The 22,995-nt window shown below is 34.3% G+C and overlaps 1 protein-coding gene across 1 annotated transcript in view; it reads left to right on the plus strand.

Annotated features, from left to right (window-relative positions):
* LOC149788633 (gamma-tubulin complex component 6-like) overlaps positions 1-22,995 on the plus strand; it is a 129,455-nt gene that overhangs the window by 43,811 nt on the left and 62,649 nt on the right. Inside the window, exons 15-20 of the mRNA XM_089974721.1 lie at positions 4,039-4,178; positions 7,873-8,015; positions 11,646-11,737; positions 14,408-14,496; positions 19,627-19,742; positions 21,363-21,531. Of these exons, the coding sequence (XP_089830847.1) occupies positions 4,039-4,178; positions 7,873-8,015; positions 11,646-11,737; positions 14,408-14,496; positions 19,627-19,742; positions 21,363-21,531 (749 nt within the window). The remainder of the gene's footprint in view (positions 1-4,038; positions 4,179-7,872; positions 8,016-11,645; positions 11,738-14,407; positions 14,497-19,626; positions 19,743-21,362; positions 21,532-22,995) is intronic.

Here is a 22,995-nt window from a genome sequence, read left to right on the forward strand (position 1 = left end):
TAATTTTGTAATAAAAGAACAAACATATTTCAAACAGCTACCGCAGTCTGATCAGTTTGCAGACATTGTACACTGCTTCATAAGGCAGCTCCATGACCCAAGTATCTACAGGCATTTCTCTTTTCTATTCCTTTCAATCCTGCCAGCCCTTAGTTTTACCAGAGTGATACTTAAATTATGGACTGATGGTACAATAACAGCAGCCAAAAAAAATATGCTTGTTGTCAAATCTGGATATTTTCTTGACTAAGTTGGGTCAGGAGCTGGGTCTTCATAGTAGACTTATTGGAGTTCATTAGGGAACCAGACTACCTATACCCTATAAACTTCATAATACCCATGTTCAGGGGTGGAAATTACTTCCAAAATGCTTTTCAGTCTACTGGGTGACTTTTGGTATGGTTTCCCATCAAAGTTCTCTGATTGTGGCACTAAATGCTCTGTTGTGTAATTCAGCTTTTTGCATATTGTTTACATTACACAAAGATTTAAGACAATTAGTAAATGAAGAGCAATAGGGTTCAGACAGCAAGGAGTGTATTAAATTCTCCTATAACACAAAACTGATACTGTTTTATTTATTTGTATTTTGTTTTGTATTATTGAAATTTTGTGAAAAGATGCAGTGTATTAATAAAGATGTCAGGTATGTAACATATAGAATTTATTTAGCCATGCCACTTTTCATGAAAAAAATAAAGCAAGTCTTGGTTGACAGATGTTAACACTTACTTTTAGAGTAAAATAAATAACTTGGAAGATACAAATATATATGTCTGCAATTCAGAACCCAGCTGGTAAGCAGAGATGAAAAATAAAATGGTTATTTCTTGTGTAGCAAGTCACATTTAAATCATGTGCCAGTTATCATGTAAATTTCTCAAAAAAGGCAACATATCACTGAGTACCTGTAAAAGGAGTGAAACAGTGCTCATGTCATAAAAGTTTAGTAAAGTACAATCCTGTGCTCACTTTGAAAATATTTATAATCATGAAAATTAGAGCTACAATAATAGGGGGTCATTTGTATTGAAGCTTACTTTACAAACCTTTTAGTTCAATATAATATTGCCTTCACTGCATCAGACCACACTAAACAATTCAAATGCATGTTTCCCAATGGACAGTAGCAGAGAGTTAACAGTGTGGTATAAAAAGTTACTGCTTTGTGTTATAACACTGTAAGTCAGTCCAGGAAGAGATTATGGATAAGATTTCATCCCAACCCTTCACTATATCAGATGAGTCATAAAGCTGTTTACAATTTTTGTTAGACAGATGATCATACAGAGTGTCTGTGTGGAAGAGAATGAAAAAAGTATTGAAGTATTGTGTAACAAGATGGATGCCTCTTGGAGAATTTATAAAGAGACTTGTGGAATAATGTGGATAGATGCAAGAGATGTACATTTTAGTTTCATGAATATCAGCCCCATGGAGATGAATGCTATAAAAAATACATTTCCATCCTGGCTGGAGATGTTTTCTGGAAAGGATGCTTTCATTCTTCCTGACAAGTAGACTGTCAGTTTCATCAGAATCCAGTGGAGAACCAAGTTCCCAGACCTCTGCCTTCACATTTTGGGTTTTCTTACATTCATATCTTCCAAATCCCAAGCTAACTTACGGTCCTAACAGACTCTTTGTCCTGACAATAATCTGGTCCACATGGCATGTTCCTTTTCACCCCTCAGTCTTCAGTCAAATGCACATCTACATGGGCTAACCTCATATGGACCTCTTTGCAACAAGAAGGAACACCAGGCTCCCCTCCCCCATCTCCCGAGACCTAGTTCTTTAAAATCGGGCAGTTTATATCCTTTCCCTGATTTGGAACAGTTTTGATGTACATGCCTTTCAATGACTAACAGTAGTTATTCTCAGGACACTCTTACCTTCACATTCATCAAAACAACATGTTTCCTTCTGAACCTAGAGATGCTGAATGGTACATGTTTGACCCATGTTTAAGAAGTCCAAGTTAAAGACAGAATTGCTTGAGTAAGAATATCTATGACTTTTAAAGTCTATAATGGGATATTAAGAGTTCTCTTTCACTGGTTTCAGCAGTGAAACACAAAATGCTAATTTTCCCCAATGGCTTTTTAAGGAGAAGGTATAGCTGTGATCAAAACCAGTGAATTTGACGATTTTACCATGATGGAAGTGGGAATATATGCCAGACCAAAGACCTTGCAGATCTTCTCATCTATTTTAACTTGTCTTGACTGAAGACCTTGGCACTTTGTCAGAAATGGCACTTTCCTTGGGTTTTGATAAAGTTGAACAATGCGCCATTTGACTCACTTTCTGGAGCCTGTTTGATACATTTTGTACAAGACCTACTTTCAAGTAACACTAGCTATATCAGGCAGAATCAGTGAAATCCACATGTTTTTCAGTCAGAACTGTTTGCAATTCTACCACAGTATTTAAATTTTTCTCATGCTTGCCCTGCTTTGATTGCAAAGAACAGTTTCTTGGGAGTTTTCTTTCTTGAACTCCTGTTTTCATTGGAATTATTTACCAAGGGGCATCTCAAGGACCCTGTCAGGACACTGAAGTGGTACCTGAATCAGACTGGGTCAATCCATCTTCAGTAGCCAAGGTTCTGATATGTTAACATATTTAGTAGCCAAGGTTCTGATATGTTAACCTATTTACACCTTTTTGGATTGGTCTGATATTTCATGCAGTACTTTGGGTCTGTGAATTTCATTGGATGCAAACCAATGCATCCAGTCAAATTGTTGTTATATTTACCACTGTCATAATGGTAACCTGTCAGCTTCGCAGTGACAAGCTGCCAGCTAGCTGCTGTTACATGTTATTTTCTTGGTTATTTGGCATTACATTATAAGGTAGACAACTCATAAAATCCAATCGATGCCACTAGTGCAAAGCAATGGAGTATCTGCCAAGGTGTAGATAAGTTAACATATCGGAACTTTGGGGAGCTAAGATGAAGTAAATCAGAAGAGGGTAATTGCACATGCGTTTACCACTAAAAGAAGGAAGGGAAAATATTTCCTCTCAGGCTCTGTTGTTCAGTAATCATTGTGTTACCTGCTCATCTTCTGAGGAACTAACTTATGACCAGATTAAATTCTTAGGATTACTGGTTCACAAAATTAGGGCAGGCACCTCTGGCACAGTATTAAAGTGCGACTGTTCCATGAGTTACATCATTCAAGCCATGGGATTGAGGTCAGAGATGACAGTTTGCAGCTTTTACTTCAGGGACCTGTCATCCCAAAGGGATTGCTTCGATCTCTTGAGAGACCAATATCAACAGCAAAACATGCTACCTTTACAAATCACACAGCAGCTAAATAATGATGCAAGTTACTTTTCTTCGACAGACTCCTTACTCACAGCAAAATTAAAGAATACAATCCTCTCTTTTCCTTGGACAATGTATGCTATACAAATTTGCCTTATCGTTCATCAAAATTAGCCTTAGTTTTTGTCTTTAAGTATCTTTTTGACATCTCACATACTACATTATGTGACAGAACCAGGATATTAAACTAGTAAATTTACAAGTATGGATAAGTAGATTGGCTTCTAGAGCAGTAAAAAATTGTATTGACATTAATTTAGCATTTTTAAGGGGACTGAAAATAAGTGTTTTTTTGTGTGCATAACATGTATTCTCTTAGTACTATGATATAACAGCAAGTTTAGAACATGACTCGGATTCTGATGGAAACTATTCCAATAACAACTAAGTAATATGAAATAGTGTATTATCTGTTAAGTAAAACAGAAGAGTAGGGTTTTTCATTCATGCTTGACATTCAGATTCTTTTACAACTTGTAATTGTCCCATATATTTCAAAATATTGAAAAAGTCGTGCCCTGGAAATCATAAAGCTTGGAAGCAGAGTTTGAGATTGGGTTTTAACTTTCAACCAATCAAGTGGTCTCCAGGCCTGTTCTTTATGTATGTACATATTATAGGGCCATAATCACATAAACAGTGCTTTATATTTAATGATTAATTATTATGTTCTTTTTGCTGTGACACCTTTACAGATAAGCTGTATTGGAGTAAAGGTTACACACTGTCCACAACCATTATTGAGGACAATGTGCCGCTCTTTCTAAGGGAAATGGCCAAGGAGATATATGTCTGTGGGAAATCTGTCAACCTTCTCAAGCTGTGTAATCCTCAGGTAAAAAGTAAAAAGTAGAAGGCCAGCCCAGTAGGACATTATTTCTTCTTTACTTTCCTTTCAACTTTCTTTTTGATCTATATTTGTAAATAGTGTAATATTTTGAGGTAGTTAGCCTTTGTACAGTAGTTGTTTATTATATCTTAACAAGACAGCTGTTGATCAAACTTTGTTGAAATGTCAGACGGGGGACATCCAATAACCAGAAAGCATATTACCGGTGTTTCCCTTTATGCACATTTGTGCATCAGGGATGCACACTGGAGATAATTGATGCACACATTTTGTTGCCATGCATTTTTCTGACACAAAGGATTTGCATAAATCGATCAGGATTTACTTAATATACACTGTATACTTTGAGCATAGGCATAGTCTGGTTCCCTGCTTCGTATGCTCCCTGCGTTGCACTCCGCTATTCATATAGAGGAGTGCAGTGCAAGGAGCATATGAAACAGGGAACCAGACTAGCATAGGCAGTGTTATGACAGAGTAGCTTCCCCATATCTTGTGAGCTCTCACATGTTTTCCATTGAGCTCATCAAGATGTCGTCCAGATGTTTAATGTTAATGGTTGTTGCACCAGAAAGTGATCACCAGATTAAAATGGCTTAGACTAAGAATCATTAGTGAAGAAATTGAAAGAAGCAGAACACAAAAGAGTAACTGTGGATCTAACTTTAATGAAAAATGGAGTAAATAATTCCCTTGACTGGAATACGGCACATCCATTAAAATTACCAGTGTGACTTCTGATCACATGATTGTGAAGACCTCAAAAGTGAATAATCCTTTTGTTGCAGGGTTTAAGAATTTAAAAAAATCAGCCCTTGATATCTGGAGAACACATTATCACCCAAGACATTCTTTCACAACAAAGAAATCAGTTAACTTGCTGAGACAAATGCATTTTTTGGATTAAAAAGTCAAGAGGTCATTGCAGATTTTGTTGGTTTTTAATTTGCTGCAGTAAAAGAAAGATCTTAAAGTTTAAGCGTAACATTAGAAAGAAGATTAATCATTAGCCTTTTTGATATTTGGATAAATGTGTTCTCTGACAAAGTACAATGAAATCGATGATAGTACATATTTTATGAAAGGCAGTAACTGAACTGCCATTTAGTTAAAAAGAATTAATTGGCTTTTTTATATTGGCTTATATGTAATGTGTTGGTCTATAATATGGCTACAAAAAGATTGTAAGGAGACTGTTAAAAGTACGACTTTAAAAGAAAAATGAACTTAGAAAATTATTCTTTGAATGGACTATGCATTTGTCTGTTAATTTTAGCATGTTGGTTTATTTGTATCTTTAGAGAGAGAGAGAGAGAGAGAGAGAGAAATTATGTTGTGCAAGTTGCAATATCCTATTTCAAGCTGAAAATGTACGGGTGTGATGAAAATTTGTCAGCGCATTTTTTACCCCCACATTTTTTATTTGACCCCCAGTTCTGAAACGAAGGCTTTTTTTAACCCTCAATTTTACACCAGTGTGGGATACACTGACGTTACTACCTTCAAGGGAAAAATACAGACTTGAATAATAAAATGCAGAATTAGATTCAATATGCACTCACTTGATAGAGTTCATGGGAAACATACTTGGATACAATAAGCACTCAGTTGATATAGTTCAAGGGGAAAATACAGACGTGGAATAAGCACTCACTTGTTAGAGTTCAGTGGGAAAATACGGATTTAGAATAAGCACTCACTTGACAGAGTTCAAGGAGAAAATACAGAATTTAATTCAATAAGCACTCAGTTGAGAGAGTTCGTTTTTTCCATTGTTACTGTAAAATATAAACACAATTAGTCCACCAGTGCAGAAGTGTTACCTCTTGCTATTACCTCCTGGATGGAAAATCATATTAGCATGGGACCAGTGTAGAAGTGTTACCTCTTGCTATTACCTCCTGGATGGAATGTCATATTAGCATGGGGTCTTAACCAAAAGACTTTTAATGATGTCTAGTAGGGCTTAAATGAGAATAGTACTGATCTGATATCAAATATAGCTGCCATGATGGACAGTTTGAAAATATTTTTTATAGGTATTTCTTCTAAATGGAAAGTCATATTGACATTGGGTTTACACCAGAAGACTTCATATAAAGGCTAGTTGGTAATAAATGAAAGTGGCGCTTGTTTGACCTCCAGTATGGTCACCTTGGTGACCATCTTGAAAATTTTATCATTACTTCTAATTTTTTTTTCTCACAAAAAGACATCTTATGATATCTAGCTGGTTGTAAACGATGTTGATCTGACATACAGTCTGGTCCCCACAGCAGTCATCTTGATATTCTTTTTATCGCTGTTTCTCCTAAATGGAAAGTCAATTCAGTATGGAGTTTTCAAAAGATGACTGATTATGTTGTCCAGTTTGTACTAACTGAAAATGATGCTGATCTAACATCCATTATGGCCATCTTGAAAATATTGTTATTGCTATTCCTGAATGCATGGCCACATTGACATGGAGTTTTCACTAAAAGATAGAATATCTAGTGTGCCTAAAAGAAAATGGTGTCAAATTCACATTCAGTATGGCTGCCATGACTGCCATTTTATTATTGATGATGCTCCTGAATAGATGGTCATATTGGCTCTTATTTTAACAAAAAAAATTATTAATCTTAGGTTGGCCATAAATGAAAATGGTACCAATTATATCCCAGATGGTTGCCACATGGGCCAGGTAGAACATTTTGGTGTAGTTCAAGAATATCAAAGATTGTTTCAAGCCACAGCAGTTAAAATGAAGAATGATCTCGTCTTGGATTCTTGGAAATTCTTTTCAGCAAGTGAGCATCAGTCCCTTTTAGGGACTCGTGTTTAATCTGTTGTCAGCATTTATATAATTTTGAATGATAAAAGTGCATCATTCTCTCCCAGTTCTGTATGAAAATGAACCATTTGCCACTTCTTAAGAATGCTAATCTGTTATCTAAAAATAATCAATTTTTAACATCCATTAAAACGTGTGCAAAAATCTAGTAGGTACAAAAATGTAGAAGAAATCGCAGGAATGTAGACTTGTGTGAAAAATGAGTATATCTGAGATGTTATGTGCCCTTGTGATGTTACAAGAAGAACAGTAGAGTTAATTAAGTTTTTTTTTACAAAGTACCTAGATAGAACTATCATTGTGTGGTCATGTCATGAATAAAGTTAAGCTACTACCTGAAATATCTGAGCAGCAAAATGTTTGCACGGTTATATGTTTCAAGACTAGATTTTCCCTTTAATCTGTTGATCGCCTGAGTTGGTATTACATTGTCGTAAAGGCTGAGAATAGGCTTGTTCTAGAAGCATGATATCATGTAGCATTTAATGTTTATCTTTATTTGAAATGTGTTTTGTATAATTCTTTATCTTGACCATAATTTTGTAAAATGAGACTCGTATCATGCACCATCATGCTGACATGCTGTTAAACGTAGGGAAAGACACACACACTCACTCACACACTGACATACTGTTAAACATAGGGAAAGACACACACACACACAATGCAGAACACAAACGTATACTGACCAGTACTCTTCCAATTATGTTTTTTTGTATATAAAAATAGTATTCATCACAAGTTTTGACACATATCTGAAGACTTGAAGAAGCATTGTCCTTGGGACCATTGAATGGGGATTGTATTTAGTTAAGATTAAATTTTTTTTTGTTATTTTGGCAGCATTTTTTGTGTCGAGCAGAAGACCATGACATTCCTCATGTGACCCTGACATTGTCAGAAGTGGAGTTGCAGAGTCTGATGTACAGATGTCAGAGTTACACCAGCAGGATGCAGCAGATTGCCAGGCAACTCACACTCACAAGGTAATATGGCATACATGTGAACCTCCTGCCCAGAACGGTTTTCATCCCAAGATGAGAAGTGTCTCCCATCACCCACTGAAATCTCCCACTTGCACAAAACTGTTACTGAAATTTTTTCTCTCCATTTTTTTGCACACCTTACTACAGTGTAGCATATTTATGGCAATACTGCCTGTTATGACATGACTAGGAAATGCATTATGCACAGCAAGACAGAGTAGTTTAAAATTTCAGCAAGCATAAAATAATTCATACCCTTTTGATTCTGTCAGCCAGGTCAGTTGGCTTTGGTGTTTGAAGTTTGTCAACATGGATTATGCTATGTGTGATCAGAAGTAATTTAAAAAGCATTGAAGACAATACTTGAATAATTGATTATGGTTGGATTTCTAAAAAGCAAGGTCAGATTTAAAAAAAAATGATTCAGTGTTCTGCTTTCATGTTTTAATTTATCAACATGGATTAGAGTCTATACTGTCTGTGATCATGATTAGTTTGGACAGGATTAAAGATGTTAATTGATTGATTAAAAGCTCAGGTGGCATAAAACCGGGTCAGTTGACTTCAGTGTTTAAACAGTTTATTGAGATGTCAAAACGTGTATTATCCAGTGCTAAAACACCAAACTCTAAGCAACCAAAATATCACACAAAAATCAGTGATGATTTTTAGTGGTTGGAATCGTGTGCAAGGACATGAAATGCATTCTGACCTTCTTGCAAAGCTGATCTTAAAATCTACTTTGGTGGCAAGGATGACATTATGTATCATGCAGAAACCCCATCTCATAAAAACATAGCCAATGTCCAATGACAGTACATTTTTAAGTTTATCGATTATTATCCTGTGAGATGGAATTTTTTATGTGAGCTCAAGGAGCTTTATTAATGTTTACCACCTGAGAAAATCTTGAACTTTTTGAGGGAATCCAGTTAATATAACAGATCTTCAGCAAACTGCGCCTCTTTCTCCATGATGCAAGCCATGGTCAGAAGCTGCGGATTTCATATATGCTCTTGTTTGCACTCATTCCGAATAAACAGAAAAATTGAGACAAACTGCGTTTCTTAGTTCACCTGTTATATGTCCATTGTCATAGTGGGCTTCACAAAAATGGCATTTTATGTCTTTAAAAAATCTGTTATTCAAAATGTTGATAGCCTTTATGTGTGGCAGATTGTCATCTCTTTCTGATTGTGTTTTAGGATATTACTTAGCACAAATCATAATACTTGTAGTTGTTAAATATAGAAGAATTCCACAGCAACAACTAAAACGTGAAACAGCCATAATAGGCAGCTTTTTCTAAAATGATCTGAAAAAAGTAATGATGGTGATCAGAATGTGAATAATAATGTGAATCACACCCATATATTATGGTTATGAAATCAACACTGAACCCAGTAAAGTGCAAAATTAATTAGCATCATTGTTCGTTTGTTTCAATGTCATGAATAATTTTAATACATAACTCAAATTTATTGTCTGCAACTCTTACAATTATTGTTCTCAAGCTAGATCTTGACCTACGCATGAAACTACTGACACAGTATGATATGGACTAACAAAATTGATGACAACTGTTACTGAAGATAAATTATCGATGAAGAAATGGATTATATTGTACAGTCTGAGTTTACTTTTAATGCATCCTATATTGTACAGTCTGAGTTTACATTTAATGCATCCTATATTGTACAGTCTGAGTTTACTTTTAATGCATCCTATATTGTACAGTCTGAGTTTACTTTTAATGCATCCTATATTGTACAGTCTGAGTTTACATTTAATGCATCCTATATTGTACAGTCTGAGTTTACTTTTAATGCATCCTATATTGTACAGTCTGAGTTTACTTTTAATGCATCCTCTATTGTACAGTCTGAGTTTACTTTTAATGCATCCTCTATTGTACAGTCTGAGTTTACATTTAATGCATCCTACATTGTGCTTTTAATACTTTTAATGCAACTATATGTATTAAACCCTTTTTTATTGAGAGAAAAAAACGACAGATGATCACAAAGTTATTGTGTCGATGTATTGTTACCCTAAGGGGCATCACCAGGCCACATGTAATCTATATATACTGGTTAGGTATACAGTTTTTGATGATATAAACATAAGATGATTCAGTATTTAGTTATAATTTAAAATAAAAGTAGCAGATCAAGCCCTTCTCTGACCTTATTTTCTATTTTTGTTTCATGTAAACCAAAATGAAAATGATTGGATTTTAGTTTTGGCATTTTTCAGAGGATTCTCAACTACAATAAACATATGACTACACACAATTTATTGGGCATGGGCATTTATTGCATGAGACTTCATGAATTTTATGTCATAATGCCTTATTTGTTGTAACTGTTGCTAGTTCCTTGTATGCTTGTCTATATCTCATCAGAGAGCTACACATAAACTGGGGTATCAAGCACATATATTTTCATCGATATTGATATTAGACATAACAGTTAATTATTCAGTTATATTTTGTAATTAGTATTCTAGTAACTTATGTGGAAAGTGTTACAATGCATCATTATCTGTGGAAGACAAATATTTGCCTGCTAGTCATTATCTAATTAATTTCATAGTAATTATGCCATTGTTTCATGAATTGGTTACTGGATTTTGAATGTCTTGTACATTATTTTTTGTTTTCATGCTGCATATGGTAATGTGTGAATATGTGAGCATGCATACTGAAAGCTCATCAGTCCCTGGCCACATGATAAAAAAGTAGTTTCTCAGTTGTTTAGCAAAATTATAAATGAATAGATGGATTGCCAGCCTCAGATCTGGTTCAAAATTTTCTTTATCCCAGAGTAAGCTGCTGCTTTTAAAAAGAAGTCTCAATGTTCATTGGCTTGTTGTATGTCTGTGTGGTTATGCCCATGCATGTGTGTGTATCTAGTTTTATAATCATTGACCAATATAAGGAATAATAAGTATGATGTAATCGTCTCCCTTCTGATGCATACACATAACCACTTTTGTCACTGAACATCTGGTTTGGATTCTTAATTATACATTTTAGCAACATCCAGCTATTATTAATGTACAAAAAGTTCTGCATGACTTTTATGTGATTGTTTATGATTACAAGATTCATAAAGTGTTATTTTGTGGTCATTCTGTCACAATTTTTGACATACAAGTCAGTGCTAAAAATAAACATATGCAAAACTTTTTAAACGAAAATGAAAATAGGTCTCTAAGATAATCCACTGTACCTGATGTAAATACATCCATTGAACAATGTTTCAGAACAAAATAAGCCAAGTTTATGCACTCTCTCATAGGGTATTTCACATGTTGTGTGCAGTGCAGAATATTAGATTTATCTTTTCTTGGTAGACAGCTTGTGGGATGCGGCATATATGCCATTATGTATGTAATCCATGAATATATGTGCCAATGCAGAGGAAAATACTCCTTTATCTGAGTTTCATCTGACTCTGATTGGGGCTAAAAACAGACCTCATCCTTGTCCTTCAGAATTGTGTTTGGTTCAGATGTCATATGTTTCATTGATAAGATCTGCAAAATAACTTGTCTTTGTCTTGCTGAGAATATTTATGATCAGAACAATTTTCATGTCTTCATTCACCTTATTACACATGATTTCAGGCGTGAGCTGAAAGAGCGACAGGAGAAAGCCAAACAAGATCTGATAGCTAAAGCAAAGCTGGCAGCCACACAGGAATTACAAAGGTTGCAAGGTTAGAACAGAGTTATCTCACTTGACTGCTCTTTGTAGAATTTGTAGTACAGTGGAACCCCGCTACAACGCGATGATCGGGGTCCATAAAATCGGATCGCGTTAAAAGCGGGGTCGCGTTAATGCGGGGTTTTACAATATTTAACTTTTTTCCGAGAACATATACGTGTATACATGTGCAATGATCAAAAGTCGGCTTATCATCAGATGAATATTAACTGGAATGCATTAATTAAGATATATTCAAAATAATCGATGGCTAATATATTTATAGGTTATTACTGTGCATTGAAAACATTTACTAATTTTTATTTGTTTGAACGATAATACAGATTGACCGATAATACCAGACTATCGCTATATCATGAAAAGTGTATCAACACCGTATGCTACCGTGCCGTCGTGGCATGCATTTCATCCATAATGGATGTAATTTCATTGAAAATCGTACAGATTTAAAATATTCAATAATTTTGTAATAGTCTGAATTCGTCGTGTAAAATATAGGATGAACAAAATATTGAAACCATTTACTTGCCGTCTGATATCGTACGGTCATTGCATGCAGCTATTCCCGGGTCTACATACGCTGTCTGTATTGGATATTATTTACTTTCAACTGTTTGTTGTTTGATCACACCGCCAAGCACAGCACACATGTTGGCGGCTTTCGTCCTTTGATGTTTATTAAATTGTGCGACTCTTGTATCAACCACAGCTTTGTCTGCTGCTTGGCTGTGATTGCAGTTAAATAAGAAGCCCATGTCGGCTATTGTTTGAGCAACGACTGTATACAGATTTCATGGAAGACAATCACAAAGACGATTTACTGGCTTTACTCATGGATCCGTAATAAGTAACACTTCCGATAATGTTTACTTCGGCTTAACAATTCAAAAACCTAATGAAACCAGTTTTCTCTTCTAGAGTAGAATATGGAGCTTCACCACAACCTGTTCAAATTGATAAATTTCAGAAGCTAAGCGTTGTACACACTATTTCTCGTACGTTATATATATCGTATTATTTTAGAATTCATACACGATCACTTCTCCAAAATCACTTAAAGAACCTGGATAAATTGTTAAGTTCCGATCGTTTATTATTAAAAGTCATACGCGAATTCTTCCACCAAATTATAATAAACGTTTTACACACTATTTCTCGTACGTTAAACAAATATTTTCACAGTCCGATAAAAATACACGTAAATGAATTTAAATTTCAGGAACCATGCCACGATCATATTATTTTAAAAGTCACAACTAATCTCATGCCCAAAATGAAGTTAATTTCTTGTTTTGTTTTTTTTACTTTTCTCCAAATTTTTTTTTTTCATGTGTGAATGAATATACGAAATTTCGGGAGCCTTGCTACGACCGCGTTATATCCGAATTCGCGTTATGGCGGGGCGCGTTATAGCGGGGTTCCACTGTATGTACATGCAGCAAAAAAAAGACTTACATGATTTGCTCATGCTTAAAAAATCCTTGAATTTGAGGTGTTACCTTTTGAGATTTCATAATTTTTTAAAAAGATTGTTTTATTATTGAAACATGAATGAATTAGTTGAAAAAGTTCTTGAATTATTTAAACAAACTTGATGAATCTATCTGCAAGGAATAATAAAAGACCCATTGAAACTAAACCAAATATACCACTTTTTAAATTCATAACTTTTTTTAATGTTGATTCCCAGAAATATTGAATAAATAAATAAAATGGAAAAATATTGTGTGGCTCAATTGACACTCGACATCGATAGTTACCAGATATAGAGTAAGTGTTGTATGGAAAAGATTTAAATTTTCAAGCAATCAATAAGTGTTGTATTCAGCAGATTTTCATTAAATACATGCTTTATTTCTAAACATTTTGTACAATATTTGTATGTCTATTTTCGACATGTAATTATACCAAATTTAGACTTGTATGAAAAAGTTACAAATGTTTAGTGCTAAGACAGACTTCTACGAAAAGATAATTTTAATTTTCATGGATGAACTGTGTACAAAAACTTAAAATGTATGAAAAATTGCATGAATTACTGTAGTTAAAAAACTAGATGTTTTAATGTTTCACATTTTATTTTGTTGTTATACATTTTATAGCTTTAACTTCTTTAGCTTGCCTGTATGACATATTGGGACTATTGTACTGCACTCCCCCCCTCCCCCCCGGCAGTCAGCATCAGCATCTGTATATATTAATGCTTGCATATATGTACAGCTTGTGTTCTTCTTTCAGGTGGCCAAGAGTCTGAGGTGAATAATTTGTGTGATACAGTTGACTTTGTTAGCTTGTGGGGGGTTTAAGGGTTGGGTGGTATCCAGTGGCCAGTAGTCCAGGGCTAATGATTTTTCCAACACCCTGAAGCTAATGATTGTGTTGTACAGTTGACTTGTATGTCATGTGTTTTTTTTGGGGGGGGGGGGCAGGAGCCAGTAGCCCAAGGATAATGATTTGTGTGGTACAGTTGACTTTATTGTCTTGTGTTTTGCAGGAAGAAGGGACCTGGGGCCTGTAGCCCAAGGATATTGATTTGTGTGGTACAGTTAACTTTGTTTTCTTGTGTTTTTGTTATGGGCAAAAGCTCAGAGCCTAATGATTTTAAATAAGCTTACATTTAATGTTAAGTATTTTTACATAAATGTATCTCAATCTGTTTCAGATAAAATCATTGCAATGCGTAAAGCAGCAGACATAAAAAAAAGAAGGGAATTGAAGATCCTTAAGGACCAAATGGAACAAGATTTACAAGTATGAAAATATGAGCTTTGATTACCCCTTACTGTAGCTTTGGTATAGCTTTGCATCTGTCATGTATCATTCATTGTGCATCATGTGGTTAGACACCACCAATTGCTTGTTACCACTCTGGAATCCATATTTATTATAAAATTTAAACCAAAGTTGGAATGTGGTTTTTTGTTATATATTTCATAATGGGATATTGAAATATATTAGTGGAAGGAAAACAATATCACCACATTGGTGATATCACTTTATTGCCACGGTGTCAATATAACTTTTGGAGCTATTTTCATTTTCCACTTAAGAAATATATCTGCCCTTGTATATGTTAGACATGTAGTCCCAAATTTATTCCTATTTCATTTTACTTCTCCTCTGTTTCTCTCCATGCCTTTATCTTTATCTCAGGATGAAGACATTTTTAAATACATCAAGACTCTAGTATACATTTACGTAGTCAATAAGAGGGTACCATAAAAAATGCCTAAAAGTGAACTACAGACACAAAATAGCCTTCAGGTATTACTTTTAAAAATTAGTTTTCCACATTAATCATGCAATTTATCAATAATTGAACTTAACATGATATGTTTATGTTCAATATTCATGTCTCCCATACAGTACCTGTTACAGTTTACGACAAAGTAATGTTTCTAAGAAAATCCTCTTGATTAAATAGAGTAATCATATTCTTAATTTCATAGTAGTAATTTCAATTTGTACCAGACGGCTTAGGTAATGTAAGTGGTTAGAACGTCTTCCTCAAATGTTGGAGGTTGTGGGTTCAAACCCCGGCAGAGTCATACCAAAGACTTATAAAAATGTTACTAACAGTTGCCTCAGGGCTCAGCATTAAGAGGTTAGTGTTAGGACTGGTCATTTGGTGTCATGATAATGTGACTGGGTGGGACATCAAGCTACATGTCTGCGGCATGATGCCCCAGTGTTAGACATCACCATAAACTGCCACACTACAGACAACAGTATCAGTTGGATACAACATTCTCTGTGATGTTTCCACAGAGGATTTGATATCTAAATTTATTAAAGTCAGCCTTAATTTTTATTGTAAGATTTCAGAAACTATCTTTTATGGAGATAGTAATGCAGCCATTTATCACATTGGCAGATAATTGAGAAATATCCTTGTAAATCAACAATTCTTGCATTAAAAATGTATAATAGAAAAAAAGTGTTTTTTTTTTGTAGATGCAAGGGAATGTTTCCTTCATGAATAGAAACATTTTGTAATACAATGTTTACACATGACCTATGAAATATTTCCTAATATCCTATATATCATCAGGATTTTGGATTAGTACAGTATAAGGGTGAGATCATTGCGTATTAATGAGGTGTTCTTGAACCTAATTGGCTAACCTTGTTACCCCTCTGATTCAATTTTTTTTAAATCTTGAAATATATGCTGATATCATTCAGATTTTACAAGTTCAAAAATGAATAAGACCCAGAGGTGATCTTGCATCTGATTGGATTAGCTTGTTACTACTCTGGAAGCTATATTTATGATCCAGTTTTCATCAAGATTGGAATGTGTGCTTTTATCATTAAGATTTTGTATGAGTTAGATCATGACCTTGATCCATATATATTAATGAAATAATCTTGCATCTGATTGGCTGGGCTTGTTACCACTGTGGAGGCTATATTTCAGATCCATTTTGATCAAACTTGGAATATATGCTTATGTCATCAGGGTCTTGTATGAGTTCAATAATGACCGAACTCCATGCGTATTAATGAGGTTATCTTGCATCTGATTTTGGCTGAGCATATTACCATAATATCGATTTGATTTGAACAAAATTGAAATATGGTCATAAGTGATCAAAATCTTGGGAAGTTTTGAATGTAAGCAGGATGAATTAATAAGGTAAACTTGCATCTGATTGGCTGATCTGTTTACCACTCTTGAAGTCATATATTTTATTAGTTGGTTGTATTATCACAAATATTATCCATGACTTTGATTATGAGCAAGAGAGTGTGCATAGTAATTATGCCTTCATGTTCAGCAGGGTTCATACATGCCTTGAATATCCTTGAATGTCCTTGTAGTTTGAAATCTCTTTTCATGCCCTTGAATTTCTAGAATTTTGACCAAACCATAACTGCTTCCTTGGATATATTTGAATTTTGTGAAAATGGGAACAAAATTAAATATCTGTTCAAAGCTTTTAGTGGACAGCTAGTGAACATGGCGCCTACTAATTGTGTATGAGTGGTCTCCCATATTCAGCATCCTGTGTAACATTGCTTGTGAGTGGTTTCCCTTATAAAACATCCTGTGGAATGTGCATTCAGGTTGTACTGTTTCTTTTAGTTCATGAGGGGTGTACCATATCTTGAGCTGAGACTCATCAGCTCAGTTCGCAAATATATTTCAGTTGATGCCACTAAAACACTTGTGTGTTCATTAGTACTTTCAAAACTGGACTATTGTAACTCATTTCTGTCTGGTTCATCTCAATATCTGCTCCAGAAACTTTAAAAAGTTCAAAACACAGCTGCTCGGATCATACTTAGAGTACCATGATCAGAGCACACCTCCCCACTACTCTGTACCCTACACTGGCTATCCATTCGATTCAGAATCAAACACAAAATGTGTTCTCTGTGCTACATTTCACTGTCGGACTCTAGTCCAACATACCTATCTGACCTCACCTGTGTGTACACACCAGCAAGATACTTATGCTCCTCTTCTGACAATCGTATACTCATTATTCCCATTATGAAAACAAAGTCATATGGACAGCGTTCTTTTGCATACCAGGGCCCAGCAACGTGGAATGAATTGCCCACTGAACTTAGACACAAAGACACAGTGATCCCATTCAAGAGTGCTCTCAAAACTCACTTATTTCGACTGCAAGAACAAACTTAAAGACCTAATAATGTTTCCTACCATAAATATTCTCAGGATGTTTTTTTTTAATGTTTTCTCATTTCATGGTGTTTGTTTTTGTAATCATATTATTATATGTTTTTTATCTTATAGGTGTTGTCTAATGTTGTAAAGCGCTTAGAGCTTCTAAAGATTAGGCGCTATACAATGTCCTCATTATTATTATTACCACATAACCATTTACACAGCTGTTTACAGAAGGTCAACCTGTCTGAGTATTTTTGCTGCAAATGCATCAGATGTTCTTAAAGCAGACATTTTTTGGACTCTCAGACTTGTTAAAAGCTATTTCAGTTTTCATTTATGTGAAGAAAAGGTGTACTGGAAGAGTTGGACCAGTTGAAAACTGAGAAAGCAAGATTGATGGAAAACATCGGTGGTCTCATATCATTAACTAACAAGTTAACTGATGAAGCTGAACAGCTGGGGCAGTTGTCATTGTTATGTCAGTCAAATACCTCGAGGAGAAACAAGGAAATCAGCTTTTTTTATGTGCTGCCAGTGATAGTTATAAGCCATATCAGTATGGATTGCAGTACTTGTATATTTCTTTTACTTGTAGTTCCACTGAATTACTAATGGCAAATACAGCTTGCTTTGGAGTACAGTTTTTTTGTCTTATTCTTTTACTTTATCTATTTTAGAGGCATTTTAAATTATATCTTGATTCTTTGTTACTCCTTGAGAATCTGGGTTCTATACTTGAATTGTCGATGATTTTTTCTCTCACATGAACCCTGTTAAGAAAGACCTTTTATTAGAATAAAGTCAAAAAGGTACAATTAGATTAACATATAGTTTGGGAAATAGTTTACATAGGATGTGTTCGTACAATACAGTATAAACCAACATAGTGTAATGGTCAGTGTTATATAAGCTAAGTGAGCAATATCAGGCCCACTTGGGCTGCTTGCTGTCTACAACAGGAACTTATTAGCGGCCAGTCATTTTGTATCAACTGGTCCTGCTTCAAGATACAGAGAAGAATGAAAAATTATTGAATTCTCTGCTTACTTAAAAAACATGCCTTCATTTATTCTTCCTGAATATATCCTGTGTGAATTTAGATTTTAGTCTTGAAATTTCATGGATTTAAATGAAATATCTGCCCCCAACCACACTTACATTGGAACATTTCATAAACACATCATTAATGTGATATATTTGGCTAAGGGATCAGGATACAGCAAATTGTCTTGTGAAAACAGATCTGGGTTAATTGTCACTAGTAATTGTCTGTAATTTCATTATTAATTTTTAAGTAGTCTGAAGTAATTTACATTGAGACATTTTAAAATACAAATAATTGCAGTTTACATTTAATCGAGTGAGCAATGGATGTAATCACAATTACTTTCTGATTACTAAATGATAAAACAAATGAACATGCAAGTTTTGTAGATATGGGCATTTTGTAGTAAAAATTTGCTAATTAAATTATCTGCTATTTTAGGAATAGAACAGTATTACCTACATGTATTTAGGTGTGATAGCTGTGAAACAACAGAATATTATTTTTAAAATAGATAACACACAAATACATTGTCAGTTTTTTTGTATAGAAAACCTATGATCATTAGGAATCAAAAGTAATTAATTGCAGTGTAAAACATAATGTTACACATATTTTTTGATGAATTTCACAAAGTGTGTAATATCAATTGTATTTACAGTTTTCAAAAGTAATTGCTATTAAATTGATTAAATTGGAAAGAAACTCCCCCCAGGTCTGCACATGATGAGATTACTTAAAATTCTGCAATATGGTTACAGAAAACTTAATTTCTGCAAAGTTCTGTTTAGAGAGAAGAATTCAGATCAAAGAGTTAAGTTGTTAAAACAAAACTTTACAACAGTCACACCCTGAACTTGCTGCTTGCATCTCTTTCTATCTCTAGACCAGAAATTTTAATTTTAAAATATGTTTTTGCTCATTGTGTTATTATTGTACAAGACTTTAGACAAAAAAAATCCGCAATAATATGAGGTTATTTCAGGTTACAATAACACTGTTGTTAAGCATCATGTCACATTGTACATGTGTAGTGAACAAGATTAGGTAAATACCCATACTAGTTGCATGTGTCATAAATTATTGAAATTTTTAGCATTATACAATCACTTAAATTTTGTTCAGTAGGCAAGAGAATGTCAGCACTGTTGAAATAGTAGCACATTGTTTATTCGTTACTTTTCATTTTTGTCAGAGAAGAGCGCTGGAAGAAAAAGAGGACAAACAGAGGGATAAAGAATTTATGGACAGGCTGATGAGAAGAGAGGAGACACTACGAGAGGAGGACGTGGAACTTGAGAAGAGGGCTAGGTAGTTATACGTTCTTGTTGATTAAAGAATCCATTACGATCGACTGCACCAAGATCTGTCTCTAGACTCGTTGTATATAATGGTGAATAGTTGGGATTTGTTATTTCAGGACGTATTATATGATAACACCATTGTGCATTATGAAAAAGTGATTTTTATTTCTTTTTTAATTTTTATTTCAGTGGTATAAAGATTTTGGGAAGATTTAGTTTAATATTAGAGTCAGAATTAGGATTTTTGTAGACAGCTCTGCTGATCCCGTACCATCATTATTTTTCTCCCTAATGCCACATTTAATTGAAGGTTATTTGCTACTTTTGCTTAAATGCATAATGAATATGTTGTTAAAATCTAGTCACATTAATAATTTATATGGCTGTTGCTTTTCTGCAGATTGACGCTGGTTATTTATTATTGGGTTTTAATGGACAGTTTTGGAGAAGATCTTGAAAATGTAAATATGTCATGCTTTTTGTTGAATATTATGAGTAGATTAAAATTGTTTCTTTACTATTAAAATTAATCAAGAAATAAATTATTAAACATTACAGACTGCATTGTCTTGTATGTCAAGGCCCAGTTTACCTAAGTATGTGATATCTATCTAGAACAAGCCACTACCGATAACAGTCATTTCAAGTAAAAAAGACTGCGTTAGTACAGTGACAAAATATGATCAGGAAAAAAAATTTCTTTTCTTTTCGTAATCAAAATGTGCAGATGTGAATCATACCATTAGGGTTTCCCATGTACCGTTTCCAAGAACCGCAGTTTATTTTCAACGAGCTACTGTCAATAACTTGCACTAACGATAGGGTTCAAATGTATTTAATTTATCATTGTTGATTATGTAATATGTATGCTAGAAAATATACTGACATCATGCTTCTGCATTTGAATGCACATTTTCATAATTCTTTCCAATAATTGTCATTTGATGTTTTCCCGAGGATCCATTGATTACCATATTGTATTGCATAAGTCAATACAATTTCTTAAATTTTCCACAGTATGATTGTTCATTTCAAAACCTTTTGCAAATCCCTGCACTATACTATCTGTGTTAGTAAGATCTTTGTTCATGTGATATGTCACTGTTGCACCATTTTTTGTAGTGTCGTACTTTTCGGTGCAATTATTTGTAATGGTGCAGTATAAATTTCTTTGAAAAACATCCAGATGTGGAGTTTTCAGGTATGTTAGCTTAAAAAATGAATGTCAACAGAAACCTTCATGTTTTAAATTAAATATTGTGTTTGTAAGCATGCTATTGTGGTATTGCTAGTCTCAGTAGTTCTGCCAATATTCCTATACACCCTATGAGAAAGTAGCTGTGAGTAGGAGCCAGAGAGGATAGAATCATTTGTCTCTCTGACTTTATGTCTTAGGGTTGTTCCAGTAAAACATACATGGGAACCTGGGAAGGCACTTTTAATGTGGAGTACTCACCCATAGATGCAATTTAGCATTATCTTATATTAATATGAAATCTTTGAAATCAGAGTACCCTGACATATATTTTTTTAAAACTGCCTTCCCTGGGTACCAAGTATGCATAAATTGAACAGCCCTTAGCTGATACTTTGTGCAGGTTTCATACTTACTATGTGCTTTCTGTAGGGAGGAGATCATTGAATACTATGCTCAGTTGTCAGAGGAGGCAGCGTTTCGTGAGCAGAAGGCGTTGTGGAAAATCCGACGAGCAAGACTGGACATGGCTAGGTTGCAGTTTCTCAAGGAAGATGAGTCAAAATGGGCAGCTAAACTGGAGACAGTCAAGGAATCACCTGTAAGTTTACAGCCTGTTATGGTTAAATCTCAGATATGGCATATGTGATATAAATCTTATGAATGAAAGGAACTGTTGAGATTATTACAGCTATTTATCATATATTTCACAGTGAGGCTTTGAAAAAATGATATTGTCACAGTGGTGATGTCACATTTAGAACTTCTTTCTTTTCCCATTCAGGAAATGTATCTGCCCTTGTTTATATTATTCAAACTTGTATTTCCACATTTAAACCTATTTCATTATTTCTTGTCCTTCCTTTTCTCATCCACCCTACCATTCTATTTCATTCTATCTCTCCATATCAGGATAAATAGATTTTAAAATGTGTCAAGGTTGTTGACCCTACTTCTATGAAATCTATGAGAATGAGATGCCATTAAAAAATGCCTAAAAACAAACTCCAAACAGCAAAAGGTTGACTTAATGCCTTGACAGTTTGTAATTAGTTTTTTACATAAATCATGAAACCGTCATGACAACATCTGTATCCTTTAATACTCTTAGACAAGTGGTCCACAATTTTAAGAAAACCAATTGTGAATAAAAATAGCATTACAATTTTCTAAGTAGCAATTTTAACTTGTATCACAATCATGTTTGAAAATGATGGATAAATCAGGCATTGTTTAGTGTTGATTGCAAACTGAATTTCAGTGACGGTCAAAAATTGGATGCAGCCTCTTCTACCAAGCTTGACTGCAAGCTCTGTGATGTTTCTACATACCCCACCCCAACAGCATCAAACTGTACCTGAATTGTGTTAAAAAAATATCTCTTCATTGTCATACAAATAAAGACACTAATTCAACAAAATAAACAATGTAAAGCAGTTTACCTACAAGCTAAATTTCAAAAACATTGATGTCCTAAATTTATTGTAAAATTTAGGAACTTTTATCAGTGTAGTAATGCAGCTGTTAATCACATTGGCACATAATGGAGAAAATCCATGCAGATTTTGTGTTTGATGTTAATTTATTTGGTGCTTTTTATGTTATCCAGTCATGAAACTTTATATTTGGCTGCATCCCTATCACGACTATTCCTGCATAACCAAAGAATTTCATTTTGTCCAACATTGTGCGTTTTACTGACATGAGTAAATTTTTTGTTTATGATCATTTTGATTCATCTGTGCTAGACCTATATACATATTGCCCTACTCAGAAGCCCTTTGTAACCAAGGCATTTAGAATATAGAATGATGTATATGTACTCTGCACATGATTGTGGAGATATACAAGTATGTAATGACATGTATGTACTCTTCACATGATTTCAGAGATATACATGTATGTAATGATGTATATGTACTCTGCACATGATTGCAGAGATATACATGTATGTAATGATATATATGTACTCTGCACATGACTTCAGAGATATACAAGTATTTAATGATGTGTATGTGCTCTGCACATGATAGCAGAGATACATGTATGTAGTAATTTATATGTA

The sequence above is a fragment of the Sinohyriopsis cumingii genome, chromosome 11 (assembly GCF_028554795.1).
Source record: "Sinohyriopsis cumingii isolate HCF-2022 chromosome 11, ASM2855479v2, whole genome shotgun sequence".
Lineage (NCBI taxonomy): Eukaryota > Metazoa > Mollusca > Bivalvia > Unionida > Unionidae > Sinohyriopsis > Sinohyriopsis cumingii.